A 19,683-nucleotide genomic window follows, 5' to 3' on the forward strand; every position below is an offset into this window, starting at 1 on the left:
GGGCAGAGCGGACGAGTTGAGGAGACCCGTGTCGTTGGAGGTCAGAAAGCCTTTCAGAGCCGACAGCAGAGGGCTGTTGGCAGCGAGCGGACACGCCACGCTGGGGGCGGGGCCGCCGGCCAGGACGGGAGGAGCGGGCTTGGACGCGCCTTGGGACGTGGGCGTTAGGGGCAAGGGGAGGCCCGCGAACACGGAGGACAGCGAGGCCGAATTCGGGTTGTTGGCAGAATCANCAGGCGTCGAAGGATTGGAACCGTGCGGAGAGAAGAGCTGACTCGCCGGGGTGGAGAAGGCTAGGGAGGGGGTAAAGAGGCAAGAATCTGTCACCATGCTGAAACCCAAGTGAGATTGCAACCCAAGAGAAACGGTAAAATGTAACATTTAACAAACACAAAGAAAATCACTGACAGGTGGAATAGGCAGGCTATCGCAGTGTGCACGTGGCTAGACTCTACGACCCTGATTTTCACTGCGCAGCCTCGTTAGAGCTAGTGACCGTCTAGACTCTGCTCAGAAGAGCCCTCCAATGCACACGGAGGAAGTCTTGGGAAATGAGCAAATTTTCGTATTTTCCCAATTTTTAAAAATTAAAACTTTATTTTGTGATTAGTGTTGGTGTACTGACTTTCCCTTTCATTCTTTCAAACCACTTACCTAGAGTAATGAAACAAGTCACTGTCCCTCTTAAGAGCTTTCAGGACATCACTTTCCTTTTAGGCCTTCCAGGATTCATGCCTATTTCTCCAGTATTATGGCCACTCGGTGAATTGAACTTGACCTTCCAGTTTAAGATCTATACAGCTTTTCCCCCCAAGCATTTTCTCCTACTGCCACCTCCTCTATGCAGTCTCAACCTCTAATATTTGCTTTGTCCTAGGAGCTCCCTTAGGGGCAAAAGCCATGTCTCCATCTTTAGAGCCTTAGCACCTGGCACTGAGCGTGGCATCTGGGTATCTAATAAGTGTCTGCCACACTAGATATAGCACCATTATCTCCACTGTAATTACCAAACCCATCCGAGGACTTCTTCTCAAGAATTCTACTATAGTTTGCTATAACATGTGCATTCTGATAAACTCTACAGATAATTACTGTATGTATTCTGGGGGATGATTTGTGCTTCCCCTCTGAATCAATTAGTGACAATGTTAGCCTTTGATGATCTTGTTAGTGTCAAATGGAAAGCATGACTTAGGTCACTAAGGTCATAATGACAACTATCATCTGCTGCCTTATATATCAAGTAGACAGAGAATGTTCCTTTTCCAGTGATAATCAACTGAAACATATTTTCATGGGCTAAGACTTAAGTTTCTAAGTTTATGCATAATAAAGACTCTTGCATAAAGAAGTCAACATGGTCACTGAAGTAATTGATGTACACTATAATGATCATGGTAGGGAATGGACCATAGGAAAAGAATGGAAGAAAATAACATATATATAATCCATCTGTACCAATAGATAGCCAAAAGGTGCTATATCGGGCTGAACAAATTTTATGGTAGTTTAGAAAAGAGGGGAGCATAGGTGGCTAATCAGTTACTTAAGTGTCCGACTCTTGATTTCAGCTCAGGTCATGGTCTCACGGTTTTGTGAGTTCGAGCCCCACACAGGACTGTGTGCTGACAGTGCAGAGCCTACTTGGGATTCTCGCTCTCTCTTCCTGTCTCTGCCCTCTGCCCCTCCCCCACTCACACTGTCTCTCTCAAAAATAAACTTTAAAAAAAAGGAAAGATGGCAGAATTGACAAACAGTAATATATAAAATACATAAACTTCAAACTCAAAAGGCTTGAAGTCTGTACCATAGTCATGTCATTGCCGGTAATTTCATTTCAAGAAAAGATAGACTAGATATTTTAAATTTAGAAATCATATGAAATATAGATTTGTACTTTAACTGGCATTTGTTTTATAAGCAGAAGCCCAAGGAATATATATCCAGTTTTGTACTAAAAAATTATGTAGGTCAACAGTGGTTGGGAACTATCTGAGAATTCACTATCTTATATAACAACATGCTGAGGACCATGCAGTTAATGACGGATCATAAGAGAAGACCAAACTGTCCCGCAACATTCTTTACAGCAGCCTCCGAAAGACTGGAGATCTTTTTATATGAGAAAGCAAAAGCCATGCACTATTAATCATAGTGCCTACAGTTAAAATGTGACAAAACAACAAATCGAAAAGAGTCCAAAAACATTCCATGATAAATACTACTTTCCTGTCACGTAATTTGGGTGTCAACCATAAAACAGTATCTGTCAGATGCCACACTAAGCACTTTATGCCTATCATTTCATTTGTCCGCACATAACCCTCTGAGATAGGTTCTGACAACCCCATTTTAAAGATGGGCAATCTGCAGCCTGTTGTGTTTAAAGCAATGTTAGAAGATCGTACAGCTATTAAGTGGTTTGCAGAGGGAATTAAGGTTCAGGGCACCTGGGTGGCTCAGTCGGTTGGGCTTCTGACTCTTGATCTCGGCTCAGGTTATGATCTCAAGGTTCATGAGTTCAAGTGCCGTGCTGGGCTCTGCACAACATCTGCCCCTCCCCTGCTCACATGCATGCATGCATGCCCTCTCCCTCTCAAAATAAATAAATAAAAAGAAAGGGAATAAAGTTTCAGCTATGCAAGCTAATAAATAAATTCCAGAGATCTGCTGTGTAACACGGTGCCTATAGTTAACAATGCTGTATCGTGTACTTAAAAACTGAAGAGGGTAGATCTCATGGCGATCTTACCACAATAATTTCAGAAGGGTCATGCAGCTATTAAGTGATGGAACCCTGGCCTGACAGACCCACATCCTTAACCGCTGTACTAGTGATCTTTTTGTCTCTTGATGCTATTCAAAAGGCAGATACAATCTTACTCCTTTAACATTCACAGCATAGGGAAACAGTGCACTGTTCCTGACGTTGGTTCTTCTGCCACTAACTTGTCACTCCCTTCAAAAACAATGACGCTGAGCATAAGTTTCCTTCACCCCCTTTTCAAAGAGGTTAAATGACACGGTAACAAAGCTGGGCGGCGCCGGAGTCAGGACAGGAAAATCATGTCCTGACTCCTCCATGTCTGTCCACCCCGTTGTGCTACGTCCTCTAGAAACCACAGCTAAAACGCACCGTTTAGGCGCCCTGCTCAGGGAACAGAACTCTCCCGCCGAGACTCCTAACTATGCCCGTAACGATCAGGTTCCTGTGCCGCTCTGCTACCGTCTCCTGTGGGAAAGCACGCATCTCCTTCCAGACCACAGAGTCCCGCAGCTGGAGGAGGAACAGGCTGCCGCGGCGCTACTGCCACCTGCAGGCGTCGTGTCGGCCTCATCGCCTCCTTTTTCAGGTCCACTTCCTGCTCTGGCGACCCTTATTTTTTGTCCTACGTTAAGCTATGCTACCCTCAGTATTTATGAAAATAACTGAATCTAAAGCTAGTACTTAAAATTGCTTTTGGGGATAAGGTTTTTATCATCTTCTGTGTTTCTATCAAAACAAAAATGAGGCTTCCAAAATATTACATAATGTAAAGTGAATGTGGATGTAACGCCACATAGCGCTCAGATTATACTGCAAGTTTTTCAGGTAAGACACAAAGGCATATGGTTAATTTTAAATCCAGTTAATGTGGACGTTTCATTGTGTTGTGTATATAATGTACCACTAGCAAGCAACTTTTAGCAAGTGTTGATTAAATTCTTTAAGTAGGAACTTTCCCCAAAGCACAGATTCCAAATACATCCAATTCAAACTGTTGTCAGTGAATAACGGAGCAGAAAATCAGGACCGACAGCTGTGTGTGGAGCAAATTTGATACTTACTTTGATTCTGGGTAGGTTTTGACTGACTGGAAAGGTCTTCATTTTCTGTATGAAAATAAATAAAAAGGTTGATTTCAAGTTTTATTCAAATTGATCACCACCATAATAATCAGAGGTTGACATCAAAAAATGAAAAGCTCAGGATGTGTATGCACTCTTTGCTAGGAAAACCATGTATGCAGAAAGAGAAAGGAAACCAACAGAAATAATGGTAGTAACTATATAAAGACTGACAGCATTATGAGCAACTGATGCCTAACCTCCCTCCACTACTACTTCTCCTTAACTTCTCAGGTTTTATTTGTTTTTGCTTTTTAATGTTTTTATTCATTATTTTTTAGAGAGACAGAGTGCAAGAGGCGGGGGGGCAGAGAGAGAGGGAGACACCAAATCTGAAGCAGGCTCCAGGCTCTGAGCTGTCAGCACAGAGCCCCACATGGGGCTCGAACTCACAAACTGCAAGAGCATGACCTGAGCTGAAGTCAGACACTTAACCAACTAAGCCACCCAGGTGCCCCAACTTATCAGGTTTTAAATAAGCACTGATATTTTGCAGATATATTTAAAAACACTTTCTGGAAAGGTGACGGCCTGAGACTGCCACCTAGGAGCAAATGGCTGCAGGTGGAGTGCAGAGACCCACCACCGTTCCTGCCTAAGCTGGCAGTCACTTCAACAGCAGGAAGACTTGGAGGTGGGAGACAGACACTGAGCACAGAGCCCACACTATCTGAGGGACCAATCTCACAGGCCACGTGACGATCCAAGCAACTAGAAAGAAAGGGCCCTGGTTTCCTGTCGCACTCATTGCTGAAAAGACCCTATGCTAGGAGCTGCCGAGAACCACCCTAATGGAGGCAGACTTGAAGCCTGGGATGCTGACCCAAAAGCACCCTCCTCCCCACCCCCCACAGAAAGGACTTAACTAGACCATTAGTCAAAGATACAATGCGAGAAAATTTACCTCTCATAGCCCAACAATAACTGCCCAAGAAACAAACAGTGGTTCAGATATAAGGTGCAGAAAGAACCTGCAAGCCCTGATGTGGTAAGCAAAAAGAAGATCAGAGCTCGTCTAAGGAACCTGGTACAAATAAACAACCAGGACATACAGTGTCTATCAATAAAGATTCAATGAAAGGAAAAAAACTTTGAAAACTTGTAATGCAAATTAAGAACACATACATACACACATAATATGCAAGAAAATATAAGCAGAGAAGGTGAAGGTTTAGATACAAAAATATGATTCCAAATCAGTAAATGTAAAGAATGGTGAAGATTAGAAATACCATTACAAAAGCTAAATTACTTAGTTGGAAATAAGAAACAAGAAAATAACATTTAAAATGGCAAAAAAAAAAAAAGACATATAAATTTTTTTAATGTTTATTTTTCAGAGAGAGAGACAGACAGAGAGCAAGCAGGGGAAGGGCAGAGAGAGGGAGACACATGACATAAAACAGGCTCCAGGCTCTGAGCTGTCAGCACAGAGCCCAACGTGAGGCTTGAACCCAAGAACCATGAGGCCATGACGTGAGCCGAAGTCGGATGTTCAACTGACTGAACTACCCAGGTGCCCCAAGGATATATAAACAAATAGGTAGGAGACTTAGAAGACAAATACAGTGCAAAATAAAAGTACCAGAAGGAGAAAAAAGAACAGACGAAAAAGCAGTAACTAACAGAATAATAAAAACAAAATTTTCCTAAGCTTTAAAGACTTGAATTTTCATATCTAAAGGGCTTACAGAGTTCTGTGAAAGATTACTGCTAAGACCACGCCTAGACATCCTGATGAAATAGCTGAACTCCAAGACCAAAGACACTTCTGAATTCTAAGGATAAAGAATAGTTTCTTTGTAAGCTTCTGGAAGGAGACTAAGGTTCTAACAAAGAAAAGAAAATTAACTGGAATTGGTTTTTCATCTACAACTCTGTACACGTGCCCTTTTAAAAAACTACTTAGAGGGGCGCCTGGGTGGCTTAGTCGGTTAAGCGTCCGACTTTCGCTTGGGTCATGATCTCGCAGTTCGTGGGTTCGAGCCCCGCGTCGGGCTCTGTGCTGACTGCCAGCTCAGAGCCTGGAGCCTATTTCAGAGTCTGTGTCTCCCTCTCTCTCTGACCCTCCCCTGCTCATGCTGTCTCTCTCTCTCTCTCTCTCCTAGAAAGAAAATTAAAAAAAATAAAAATAAAAAAAAAATTAAAAAAAAAACTACTTAGAGAAACCTCCTACTAAAAGTAAAGCACGATGAGCACATCAGGACCGAAGATCAAAGAACAGAGGAAGCAGCAAGAAGCCGCCAAGTTCAGAGGCAGGGGAGGAAGCATGCACGGGACTCCAACAAAACACACAAACCGATGAAAACGGAGAGTGAGAGTGAAGTCAGTGGAGTAGGGAGCAGATTTTTAGCTTTCTGTATACTGACAAACCATTAAGAATATGAAAATAATCACTAGCGATGTTAAAGATGAAAGTTCTAAGTTTTGGGTGGGGCAAGGGGAGAGGAGTTGTTGAAAATAAAACAGCAGTTTGACTAAAACAAGTCAACAAAAGGAAGGAAAATGAAAAACTGGGACAAAAGAGTAACAATGAATACAAAGATAAAATGGAAGGACTAAGCAAATACACAATTTTTACAATGAGTGAAAATGCCTATTAAGTCTCATTCCCACTGGTTTAAAAACCAGAAGCCAGCTATTTGTAATCTAGAAACCAACTAACCTAATAACTAAATAAAACCCTAAAATAAAAATTAAAAGTAAAGATACAGATAAAAGTAAATATTAATATTATGTAAACAAAAAGGTTAATATTAATACCCAATAAGACTACACAAGAAAGAAATATCTTATTGTGAAGTATAACTCAGCTGACATTTCTTTATAACTAGAAAACTCAAGAATCTTTCAAGAAAAAAAAGCAGAATAATTAATAATAAGCACCTAAAGTGAAATATTTCTTTTATAATTTTAACAAAAACTACCTTTAAAATCCCTAGAGACAAAACTATAAAAAGAAAACTATAAAATCTCCTTGAAAGAGATAAAATAAGCCCTGGGGGAAAAACACTACCACCTGACATAATATAAAGACATAAAATTCAATATTTTTGAATAGTAAGACTTACTATCATAAAAATGTCAGATCTCTCTAAATTTATATAACTATATATTATATAATTGCAATATTATTAATTTTCTGTATGATATAAAATTATATAACATTAATATCTGTAACTATAAATATATATACATGTACACATACATTCAACTGTTTTTCTCTGCATAAAATGATCTTAAAGTTCAGATGGAAAAAAAATTTCCAAACATAGTAAGAAAAATAGAAAATATAGTAAGAGAAAGCTGGCTTTACCAGATATCAGAACACACTATAAATCTGCTAATCAACCTAACATATCATCATAACATAAAATAACTAGATTGGAACAGAATAAAGAATCCAAAATTGGAACCACATGTGTATATGAAAACTCAAGACAAATGTGGTCTTTCCAATCAGTGGGGAACACAGACTGGTTAATAAATGGTGCTGGCATGATGGGCTACACTCGGACAAAAACTACGAAGAACCTCTATTTCACCCCAGAAGCAGTAAGAGTCTTAAAGACCTGGATAACCTCGACTTCCTAGGGCAAGAAGATGTGAAGCAAGATAAAACAGTTCCAGCTTTTCCTTCATAGCCTCTCTTTGTCTATGCAAAAATAGAAAACTCTAAAGGCTAAAGGTACCATAAACAAGGGTAAGAGAAAAATGATAATTTTGCAGCAAACTGTTTAGCAACTCTCATCGAGGTACCTGGCTGCAAACAACAGAACCACTCTAGTGGAAAAAGAATTTGTTAATAAATGGTATCAAGTAACTCTGCGTCTCTGAGAAGGATAGAAAAAAAAAAATTAAGTTCTATTCTACCCTACATATATCTAGAAATAAATCATGAGTAGATTAAAAGCTGTATGTTAAGAAAGAATCCCTATAAAGTAATTAGTAAATACAGATGACATTTTCTTACTGCCGGGATGGGGAAGGGTTTCCTAAGCAAGAAATAAAACTTGGAGGAGTCAAGTAAACAATACCTAACTGAAATAAATACTAAATTCTGGTAAAAGAACACAAATGAAAACGTAGGTCAGACCCCACGTTCCCCACAGACTCCAGGGACAATGCTGAGCTGAAAAGTGCCAGGGGAAGCTGAAGCCCCTCTGGGCACCTTCTTACAAGCTTTTCCTCCCCACACAGGGGTAAAGGGCCCAGATGACTCATTAAGTCAACAGTACTTTCTACTGCTGCCCAAGGTTTCTTGCTCATGAGCAACCGTTCCTCATTCCTCTGTCCATACTGCTCCTGTTCACACCGGTGGGCCAAGTACATCACACTCAGACCCAACCTTGGTCTGAGCCCATTCTCCCGCTAGGACACACCACGTCGAACAGCCGTTCCCTCCAAGCGTCACTTGTGTAGGAGTAAGATTTCACTTTTAACGTCCCGCACCAACACGATTTTACCTGCTCCGACTGGGTTAGGAGTGTATGGAGGCGGAGGGGGTACACCTGGAGCTATGACGTTGGCTAATGGGACCAGACCTGCATTGTTATAAGCACCTAAAATAAAATCATAGGAAAGAAATATGATTTAGTATCATTCTGTGGCCATGAGGTCAAACCATATTAAGACAGCTGTCTAATCTTTACAACTGTTACATGATAGAGTCGCATTCTACATGGGTGTCTGGGTCTAGTATTAGGAGAAAGCCGGGAACAAAGGAGACAACTGAGAGAGTGATTTCCCACTGCGCGCTCATTCCGGATGGAAGCTCGCTGAATGGCACGGTGGGTAGATCCTGCCAGATTCAGATTATCTGCCTTTTTGGTCAAGCACACACGGTTGACCTTTTCAAGTTACATGTACTGAGGATACCTCTGAAAACCAACTCGTGAAATGGGATTCAAGATGATTTGCCAAAGCAAAAACCCATCATAATGATTAAAAGGAATCTATAATTAATTTACCAAAAGGTAAATACCCTAAACTAAACTGTCCGTTACATGGCTGTAGAACAAGACACTGGGCAGAATGAGACTCATCAGAGCACAGTTCAGAAGTGCTCCAATCTTCCCAAGTATATAGACCAACGTTTACTTTCAACCTAAGAAATAAAGGGCAAAAAGAAAACAAAGTAAAAAATGTATGAACCACTTACTTGGTGCGATAGTTGCGTGTGGCCGGCACGGAGGTATCGGATAAGGAACTGGCTTATGCGGATTGTATGTTGGAGGAGGCTAAGTGAGAAGTACAGCAGTTACAAGAAAACTAAGTCACTAGTCTCCCTGCAAAACAAAATATAACTTGTCTCTTGAAATATTTAGTAGTAAGAAGCTAAAAATGCTCCAACATATCACATGCTACTGGACCAATACACGGCACAAATGAGGGAAAGGGCTTTGCTTTAATAAATGTGGTTCCTATAAATTCCAAAGGCATATCCTGCAAAAGACTGCTGCAGAGCCGTTTTTATGTCAGTGTTAAATCCTCTCTCACGAAGGGTCAGATCTTATCCAAAACAGCAAACTCCTCTCTGACCCACTAGAGGTTAATGAAAAAATTCCCATCTCCTCTTCGGTAACACAAGAATCCCACTAGGTCTTGGAACCTCGGCTACCCAAGGGCTTCCAACATCCTCCTAAACTCACCAGAGATTCATCTTATCATTCTTACCCTCTTTTCACCTTGGAAGAAAAAAAGCACTATGTCCGTTAGCATCCAGCACTCTGACAACTCCACCAGAACACAGATTGGGATTACGAATTCAGGGTTTTGGTCTTCTTGCCTTTTGAAACCCACAAACCTTTTATTTTACAGTTCAGTTGGTCTCTGGAAAACCAGAGGTATCTGAAGCCACGTCAAACGCTGTACTTTTAACTACAGTGAGCAAGAGAGAGACCCTGCTTCAGGGAATCTCACACTCCATGCTCTTGAGGCAGAGGGGATCCACTGGTAGTAAAAGACCTGGATTCCTTCTAGTTCTCATACACGGCAGCCCTGTAAGACGCACTAGTCTTGTGCAAGGAGTGTGATCTGTGACAACAATAAGCAACAGCCACTGGAGTTCCTGTCAGGCCAACAAGCAGGGACCGCAAGACAGGCACGTAAAGGCCTCGACCACTTCAACTGGAACAATCCCCCAACCTTCAGGGTCATCTCTGGGTTTAGTTTATATCCTAATGAAGCATTATAACCGCTCCCTTAAAAATACCCTCACACTCCTGGCTCCACTCTTGCTTCACCGGTAACACTCATTTGGCCCCAACCTTAAAGTGCACTCGCCATCCCCCACACTCCTCCGAGGGGAACAGCTGAACGGGGACAGAGAAACAAAACAAAACGAAACAATCTGACTGACTGGTCTCACTTTGGAATAAAACATGGAACCTCAGAACGGCCTTTAACACTGTTAACTAATTAGGCGTTATTTCCCTGGACCATTCCCCTTCCTGGAGTTTCTGGTATCCTCTGAACTCTACAACACAAAACCAGAGTTTATGCTGTCTGCATAAACAGAAAACTACACGTACCGGTTTGGATGGTCCAAGAATCCGTGCAGCTATTCCTTTGCCTTCATTAGTACATTCTTCACCATCTTTTTTCAAGGGGGTTCCCTATTTAAATAAACAAACAAATAAATTTTAAAAAAAAGTATTGAGGAAAAAAAATCACCCCCAAACAAACCCCTCACACTGAAGGACTGAACATGGAAGGAGTTTAAGGACTTGGATTCCAGATCCAATCCTGACTTGGCTTTAAGACCCTGTTAAGGTCCTCAGGCCTTCCTCTGCCATGGAACCCTCACAACATGTTCAGGGACCCAGAAGCACACGATACACATGGGGATGACAGCAGGGCAGGATTAAGTAGGTCTTAATTTCTCCCCTGCACAACTGGAGTGACCGGAAACTGACTTCCATGCTACAGTAGGTATAACGTCCAAAGAATCAAAAAGAAAAAAGAGCACGTATATCACAGTCAGAAACAGAGTACAAAAATGATGTTCTCTATAAGCATTAAGTGTGTCACTTCATATTACACAAGAATAAATGAGATCTCATTCAAGACTGCTATTATAAACTGATCAGAATAGGCTGGCAGACCATTATGATGCATCCTTCTAAGAGTACGTCCCTCAACGGTACACACTAGTATGGAAGCCAACTTCCAACATGGCCCCCAGAGGTCCATACATCCTGTATGTCCTTGTAAAGCTCCCTTCGAGAATGAATGGAGCTGACCTGTGTAACAAATAGGGTATTCCAGAAATGATGGCAGTTTGACTTCCAACACTACCTCCCTAAGAGACAACGCAGCGTCCACTTGCTTTCTCCTGGATTATGTGCTCGGGTGGAAGTCAGCTACCCGGTCAGGAGGTATTCAGGCAGCACTATGGGAAAGTCCTTATGGTGAGGGACAAAGACCCCCACCAACGACCACCACTAACTTGCCAGGCATGTACAGGAACCCCCTTGGGACCACAGTTTCAAGCTCCAATGGAGCCTTCAGATGACTGTAGCCTCATGAGAAACTCTCAGCCAGAACCAATCTAAGCCACTCCCAGATTTGATTCATAGAAACTGTATAATAAATTTTACTATTCTAATCCACGGAGTTTTAGGGTTATTTGTTGTATCACAATAAAAATATACCATTCTTTGGATTATCTTATAAAGACATCTGAGGAACCAGATGGTATAAAAACAAGTTTCTTTCCTACAGGACTTCTCAGGGCCTTTATCATGCAATGTAACTCTCCAGGAAGAAAGCATTGCACACAGTTTCCCAAACACACTTAATTGTGAGACAGTCTGAGGAACACTGAGAATACGGGAAATAGTCCTTTATTAAGTGTAAATAAGTGCTTCTAACAAAACAAACTCATCCTCTTTTCTGTTTGGCTTGTTCTTCTACACATTTTACACACGTACTTTAACGTGGTTTGAACTTTCAGTCAGTAATGAATCCATGAACTAAGCTGCCGACATAACAAAATTCCTTTCCTTGGTAGAAGCATCATCAACAGGCATTTTCTTCAAACATCTTAACTGTGCTAAATTTCATACTCAGCCACAAGAAGTTTCTCACAGTCACAAATGTTTGCTTACTGGGAAAATTCCATTTATGCGACTAGGTTTTCCTTTGGGATATGGATTTCCTGGGATTGTGCCACAAGAAGATATCATAGCATGAGGAGCTTTGCAGCCCCCCTTCCTTAAAAGCCTGTAACAATAAAAAAAAAAAAAAGCAAACAAACTCATAGGTTAAGTATTCTGGATATGAGGAAGACCTGTTAGAAAACATGAATTAAGGAACAGCATCACATTAATCTGTTCATACATCGTCAGCACTTATAATAGTGAACATGACCCAAATTCTTTAGTAAAATCACTTTACTTACATGGAATTACTGAAGTGGTAATGTGTTTTTAATTAGTTTTCCTTTAGTCACAACTAACAGCGTCCTACACAAAGATATCTCCACAGGAGATTTTGCAAATTGTCTGCAAAAAAGTCCATTTACTATTTAACATGTCCTATTTCTCCCATGAGCAAGAAATAACATTGTCCAACTCTACGAACACCAAGCTTACGTCACAGGCAAGGCAAAGAGAGCAACAGATGACAGACATGGGCTCTGCTCTGAAGACATTTGTAACTTAGTGAAGAAAACACAAGTAAATGACATGGGAGGGACTCTGGGTATACAAAGAGCTGTGCTGTTGAAAAAGTAAACTGCATTCATCATAATGTTACATAATTATGAGACACACTGAGGGATGTTCTAGCTATTTCTTATTGCATCCTCAGCTTCTATGATGGTACACTAACCAATCTTGAATTCATACTCAATAAATATTAAATGAATGAAAAACACTACATTATGTGACATATATCCCAATAGATCCGTATTATGCTACAGATATGAAGTTATATATGGCTACATTTCACAACTATGTACGATGTCACATATTCTCTTGTAGAAGTATATTGGTTTTATAAATTCACGCACAACACATATAATTAGCTATATAACCCAACCCTAAAAATTATCTCAATTTTTGCTTTTTATAAATAGTACCAGGGTAAATACCCTTATATACAAATTGGTATATATTTATTTATTTCCTCAGAATAAATTCCTAGTAATAGAATTTTGGGGTCAAAAGGCACAAATACTTAAAGGCTCTTCAAGTTTACCTCCTAGGAGAGCTGTACTAACTTACAATGACTAGAGAGCCTATTCCACAGAACAGTCAGGCCCATGTTATTTCTGAAAAGGAAAAGTGACCTGATCAGAATGCTTTATATGGAAGAAAAATAACAGCAGTAAATGCATGGTGCCTTAAAGAATTTCGTCAAGAAAACCAATGAAGAAGTTATTAACATGAGAAATGTGGACTCAGATCTTGCTTCTGCTCCAGGAACTCAGGAGTAAGGCCAAGTTCTCTGCCGGCCCTGACTTAGCAGACGTGCGAGGGCTGAGTGTGCTCTGGCAGCCAGACCCCAGGACAGCAGTCCGCCTCCTCCTCAAGCATTTTAATCACTAATGCAGTTTCCAGCCATCACGATCTTAAGAAATAAATACCTTAAATGACAAATCAAGTACGTTTGGATAAGTACCACTTCCTCCATTCTTAGAGATTCTAAAGTAGTAAACTGGAATTTTGCTATATATATCTCACAGATTTGATTAACATAAGACTGATGACAAGGCGGGGTGGGCGCCTGGGTGGTTAAGCTTCTGACATCGTCAGCTCAGGTCAAGATCTTGTGATTTGTGGGTTCGAGCCCCTTGTTGGCTCTGTGCTGACAGCTCACACCCTGAAACCTGCTTCGGATTTTGTGTGTCTCTCTGCCCCTCTGTCTCTCTCTCAAAAATAAATAAACATTAAACAAAATTTGTTTTAAAAAAGCAAAGTTTAAAAAAAAAAAAGGCTGATGACAACATAAATTTAAAACATCACAGTCCTAAATACAGAAGATTAAAGGCAAGAGCGTGGAGGCATGGCAAAGCTACCAGGGGACCGAGAATAAATACCCACTGAGGCGTAAGCTGAGGAGCTGACCGGGTGGCTCTCAAGCCGTTTCCTCATCTGCCAGTAACCCCCTCGCCCAGCTCTCGTCCTCCATGGGCTGCAGGGATGTCATTCCCGACCCACCGCACCAGGGCAGTTAGGCTATTTGTCACAGTTAACACAGGAGTAAGACCAGCACTTTCTTCTTCATCAACATTCAGAAAAACCCAGTGTTCTATTTACAGAGCAATCGTGAGAAAATTACCTGTTCAAGTACTCTCTTGCACCGTTTCTTCTCAGACATATTTATCCTGAATAAATCTTCGATGGGACGAGAATTCTGTGCATCAACGATGTTTCTACCAAGGAAATGCAAGTTAGTGTTTCAGAACCCGGACATACAATACAAAGGCCACAACCTTTACCATAGACTCTTGCTGAGTAAGCTCTTCCCCAGTGGGTGACCCAGGGAGAAGCGTGATTCGTTACTTAGCTTTAGTTGGTGAATATAAACAACATGCTTACATAAAATCGATAAATATAATAACTGAGCTGAGGCTCATCTGGTTACCTACAAGTAACAAAGTAATTCAATAAATAAGCACTATTCTGAGATTCTTGAAAATATACCCTCGCAATGAAAGGAAGGAGATCTACGGGAACAGAACAAAAACCATGTGGCCAAATGCATAAGAGTCATGGTTGATCTAAAACTGAAGCTCTACCTTGTGCTTTATTTTAAATTTGTACTTTTGTGCACATCTACAAAACACTTGTATAAGTCCTATATGTTATATAAGTCCCTTATATAGGGACTTCAAAATGCATGTGCTCTAAAAAAACTTCCTCCATCCTGCAGAAGAACAGGCCCTTTTTCTCCTTGAGCCGACATTCATTACGGTCCTTTATTCTGTGCTGGGTTGAGCATTTTCACATATCTCACAGTATCGAAAGTTCACATTCCCTTATCTTAACAATCGAGGAAAATGAGGTCCAGAAAGGATAAGTAATAGTAAGCCAAAAAAAAAAAAATGTTGATCAGAATGTAGCAGAACCTAACTATAAACCCTGTGGCTTTCTCCGTGAGCCTTTCAAACTATTTAGAATAGGCAGGCAACGAAGTCACTGAAATGCAGAGAAAACACATAAATAATCTCTGCATGGCCTGTTATTCTCGAAGTTAAGACCACGTGCAATAAGTACACTCGACATTTAGATGTACAAATTTAGTCTACACTTACACAGATTTTATTAGGGTGCCATTTACTAATAAAATCCTAACACACGTTAATGAGTTTAAAAACATTTAAAAAGTTTTCCAAATTTTCTCCAATAAAGTAAAAGGAAAGTGAAATACTTACGAAGCTAACAGCTCAAGAGCAACTAGCTTGTCTTTGCTGAAGGTGAAACAATTGAGTATATTGACCACTTCTGCTGGGTGAACAGCCACCATTTTCTATTAATATAAAAATAATTTTGTTGTCAGCATAAGAAATTTTCGTGCCAGAGATTGCCTTTTTTAGGGAGACACGGTTAAATGTTCTAAATGTAAATATTTGAGGTAAAACCACGTACTCAAAAGTAAATCCTAACAGCCATGTAAACTCGGGCTTTTTCAACAGAACTATTTCAGTTGAAGACCTAAGTTCCTCATGTGCTCTTTATCGTTTCTCAATGTATTCATTTACAGAAAAAAATGACTTACATATACTACTTTTTACAGAAAGGTTATAAAAAAGGGGGTATTTATAAATATGGGAGAGAGTCTGCTTGAGAAGTTAGAAAAAAAATTACATTCCTCAGTTAGAGCACTACGTATTCTAGAACCAGGGCTTGCTAGAGTGAAGTCCGTGTGCTGAATGCTGTTACTAACAAAGGGTGACAGTAGAGTCACCTCAGGTAGGGAAAAACCAGGTTAAACAGTATGGGTATTAGTGTGCACGTGCATGAGCAGGGGAGGGGCAGAGAGGGAGGGAGAGAACCCCAAGCAGGCACTGTCAGCACAGGGCCCTACTCGGGGCTCGACCCCATAAAAAGTGACATCATGATCTGAGCCTAAATCCAGTCAGACACTCAACCGACTAAGCGACCCAGGCACCCCCTAAGCAGGATTCGTTACTGCAGAACTTTCTTTTTTCTTTATTTTAAGGTCTTATTTATTTCTGAAAGAGAGAGAGAGAGAGACAGCGTGAGCAGGGGAGGGTCAGAGAGAGAGGGAGACACAGAATCTGAAGCAGGCTCCAGGCTCTGAGCTGGCTGTCAGCACAGAGCCCGATGTGGGGATCAAACCCACGAACTGTGAGATCATGACCTGAGCCAAAGTCGGACACATAACCGACGGAACCAGATTTGTCGTTTCTGGCTAAACGACGATTCGTTACTGCAGAACCTTCTTAACAGTCTTCTATTACCACTCACTGTGATGCTCCAAGACTGTGTGCAATGCCACATAATGTGACTAGGGTACTTTTGTTTTGAAAATAAGATTCAGCCGATTTATAGATGTTAACAATGGAGGAAATTCAAAAGTCAAGTCAAGGCCAGAAGATCATTTAGAATCATTGCCCAATAGATTCCTAAAATTTAGAGTAGTGGTTTTCAGACAATTTTATTCACGCTAGCACCAAGAGAATTGGTTTATAACCCTTTGCAAGTTTTTAAATTGACATCTAAAAGCTATGGCACAAGTTAAAATACCTACAAAAAATAGATTTTTTATCTTCAGTTCATTATATATCTGTAAAAAACTTTGGACTACTGATTTAGTTCACTTCGTTTATAAAAATGTCTATTGTATAACCTAATTGTCAAGATTAGTCTTCAGTGTGAAAACCACCAAATCAAACTTACTTTGTCAGAAAAGGCTGGACTCTAAGTTGTGCCCATGCTAGGCTTTCACCTCTCAATACCTTAGAATCTTAATTCTAAGGTAGGTCCAAGCAAGCAGGCCTCAGGGCTTTGTCATGAGTTTGTTGTCTTAATAAAATAATGTGAGGTCCCCGTAAGTATTTCTTACAGCAGCTCTCTGCTTTGCTCTCCCTCTTAGGAAATTACATGGTCTCTTTGGTCCTTGGGAAAAGATTTTCACCCTGGGGTGATGGATAGATGGGGGAGATAAACTTTTTTTTATAAAGTTAAAAAAAATTGTTAAAGAGGAGAATCACTAACAGATCCAGACAGTTTCTTCACCACCTTAGGAAGCTAAGGATTTGTAGATTCCCTTAAAATTATCCATGCCTGATACTCCAAGGAGGATCTTCCTATATAGCCAGATACTGTTTTGACTTAAACATCTCCTTAAATTTAGGCTCTAGACCTGTGCTGGCCATACAGTAGCCACTAGGTACACTGCGTGTCTAAATGAAAATGAAATAGGTAATACAGTTCCATAGGCAGACTAGACACATTAAGTGCTCAAAAGCCACATGTAGTTAGTGGTTACCATATTGGAGAGCAGAGATACAAAACACTCCCATCATTGCTTAAAGTTCCATTCTGACAGTGTTGATCTAAAAAATGTAAATATGATCCCATCTGACTACCATTCTCAGACTAAATACAAGAGGATAAAGATATCAAAAATTTGAGGGGCGCCTGAGTCGGTTAAGTGTCCGACTTCAGCTCAGGTCATGATCTCACGGTTCATGGGTTTGAGCTCTGCGTCAGGCTCTGTGCTGACAGCTCAGAGTCTGGAACCTGCTTCCTATTCTGTGTCTCCTCCTCTCTCTGACTCCCCTCACTCGCACTCTATCTCACTCTGTCTCTCAAAAATAAATGTAAAAAAAAATTTTAAAAACAAATTTGAAGGAAGTACATAAAAACACCTAAAAATTCAAATTCTAGGGCACCTGGGTGGCTCAGCTGGTTAAGCAGCCAACTTCAGCTCAGGTCATGATCTTGTGTTTCACAAGTTTGAGCCCCACCTGCTTCAGATTCTGTGTCTCTCCTTCTCTCTCTGCCCTTCTCCCACTCATTCTGTCTCTCTCTCTCAAAAAAAAATAAATAAACATTGCAAACTTAAAAAAAAAATCAACTTCTGTGGGGAGGGGAGTACCTGGGTGGCTCAGCAGGTTAAGAGCCCAACTCTTATTTTGGCTCAGGTCATGATCTCATGGTTCATCGAGCTCAAGCCCTGCATTGGGTTCCAAGTTGACAGTGCAGGGCCTGCTTGAGATTCTCTCTCTCTCCCTTTCTCTCTGCCCCTTCCCTGCTTGCACTCTCTCTCTCAAAAGAAAAAAAACTTAAAAAAAAAAAAAAAAAAAAAAAAATCAGGGTGCCTGGGTGGCTCAGTTGGTTAAGCATCCAACTTTGGCTCAGGTCATGGACTCCTGGTTTGTGGGTTCAAGCCCCACATCGGGCTCTGCACTGACAGCTCAGAGCCTGGAGCCTGCTTCAGGTTCTGTGTCTCCTTCTCTCTCTCTGCCCCTCCGTCACTCATGCTTTGTCTCTCTCTGCCTCAAAAATAACTAAAACGTTTTAAAAAAATTCAAATTCTATGTTTTGTTTGCCTATAAATATTTTCTCTTCTATTCTGCCAACTAGGATCCTATGGTATGCACGTTAATAGTAGAGTACACACAATTTAAATTCACAGTTTGGGAAGTCTTAATTTTTTTTAACAATTATTTGATTAATCAAAGTATAATAAAACTTAGGATTCATTTTTCTAATGCAAACAACTTACAACCTGAGATCAATTACAGAAAACAAGGGGAAGATTCAGGGCACTGAAGTTCTACATCCTAAAGAAAAATGTTACTTACGTGTTGTAATGCTTTCATTGCCTTTAACTGAGGCTCAGCCCAGGAGAAATATCTCAGTAAATCAACCACCTGAAAAAGCAAAGAACTCCTTCAGCTCTAAAGATAATGTATTTGCAAACACTTCTACAGGATTTGTTTCAGTACTTAGAGTTACTATTCGGTGTCGCCTGGCACAAACCACTGTCTAAGTGCTCACTGGCTATCTGAGGTAGTACTTAGCAAAATGAGCAGTGCAAAAAGAGAACATTTCACAGAATCCAGGGTAGCACTGGTATAGAAATAAACAAGAAGTATAACGCAGAGGAAAAACAAAGCACCTAAAGAAAAAGAAGACTGGAAAAGTACTAGATGGAGATAAAATGTCAGTTGAGAAACATAAGGCTGTATTACAAATGGAAAACTTTAAAAACTTGGTGGAGAGTGACAGCTTTAATCCATCACAAAACTGTTCAGCGGTGTGGGTTAGAGCGGGTCCACTACCTCCTGGTCCTTCCCTTGAATCTGAAGGGCACGGATCTCATATCTGTACCACAGATCTTTTCTCTAAAAATGTAAGAATCACCATGAGTTACTCCAGCAACTTCTAAACAGTAGGTGATTTTAAGAACACAGTTAGCCAGGCTCTTCCCCCACTACAGCCACCAGCGATTTTCAAATGAACAAGGGAGATCCTATGAGATCGATTAGAAAGATGAGGAGGGCATCCCGGTCACAACACTGCATAGCCACCACCACCCTGCTCACTGCCTCCAAGCGAACTCCAAAAGGAAAAAAAAAAGACTCAAAGAGAGAGTAATAAAATCTGGGTTAGTGAATTAATGTGTTATGGTTTCAACTACTCTACAAAGCAAAACTAATGCTAGAGACTGGAGTGGCATATGAAGAACAGAAAATACTTTTACTCCTTAGAAAGTGATGTTTTGCAAATGAGTATTATGCATGCGTTCTTTACTGTCATGAGAATAATGCGTTTCCTATATGTACATAATAAACGCTGTCACTTTACCAAC

General features: G+C 40.7%; 1 protein-coding gene across 1 annotated transcript in view; it reads right to left on the reverse strand.

The window, feature by feature from the left end:
* The window catches only part of PROSER1 (proline and serine rich 1), a 27,555-nt gene that overhangs the window by 2,749 nt on the left and 5,123 nt on the right, over positions 1-19,683 (reverse strand). The window contains exons 3-12 of the mRNA XM_077752639.1: positions 18,674-18,742; positions 15,272-15,366; positions 14,176-14,269; positions 12,486-12,550; positions 12,000-12,114; positions 10,422-10,505; positions 9,050-9,128; positions 8,355-8,450; positions 3,829-3,873; positions 5-293 (exon numbers count right to left, since the gene is read on the reverse strand). Of these exons, the coding sequence (XP_077608765.1) occupies positions 5-293; positions 3,829-3,873; positions 8,355-8,450; positions 9,050-9,128; positions 10,422-10,505; positions 12,000-12,114; positions 12,486-12,550; positions 14,176-14,269; positions 15,272-15,366; positions 18,674-18,742 (1,031 nt within the window). The remainder of the gene's footprint in view (positions 1-4; positions 294-3,828; positions 3,874-8,354; positions 8,451-9,049; positions 9,129-10,421; positions 10,506-11,999; positions 12,115-12,485; positions 12,551-14,175; positions 14,270-15,271; positions 15,367-18,673; positions 18,743-19,683) is intronic.

Source organism: Crocuta crocuta, unplaced genomic scaffold, assembly GCF_008692635.1.
Source record: "Crocuta crocuta isolate KB4526 unplaced genomic scaffold, BGI_CrCroc_1.0 scaffold190, whole genome shotgun sequence".
Classification (NCBI taxonomy): domain Eukaryota; kingdom Metazoa; phylum Chordata; class Mammalia; order Carnivora; family Hyaenidae; genus Crocuta; species Crocuta crocuta.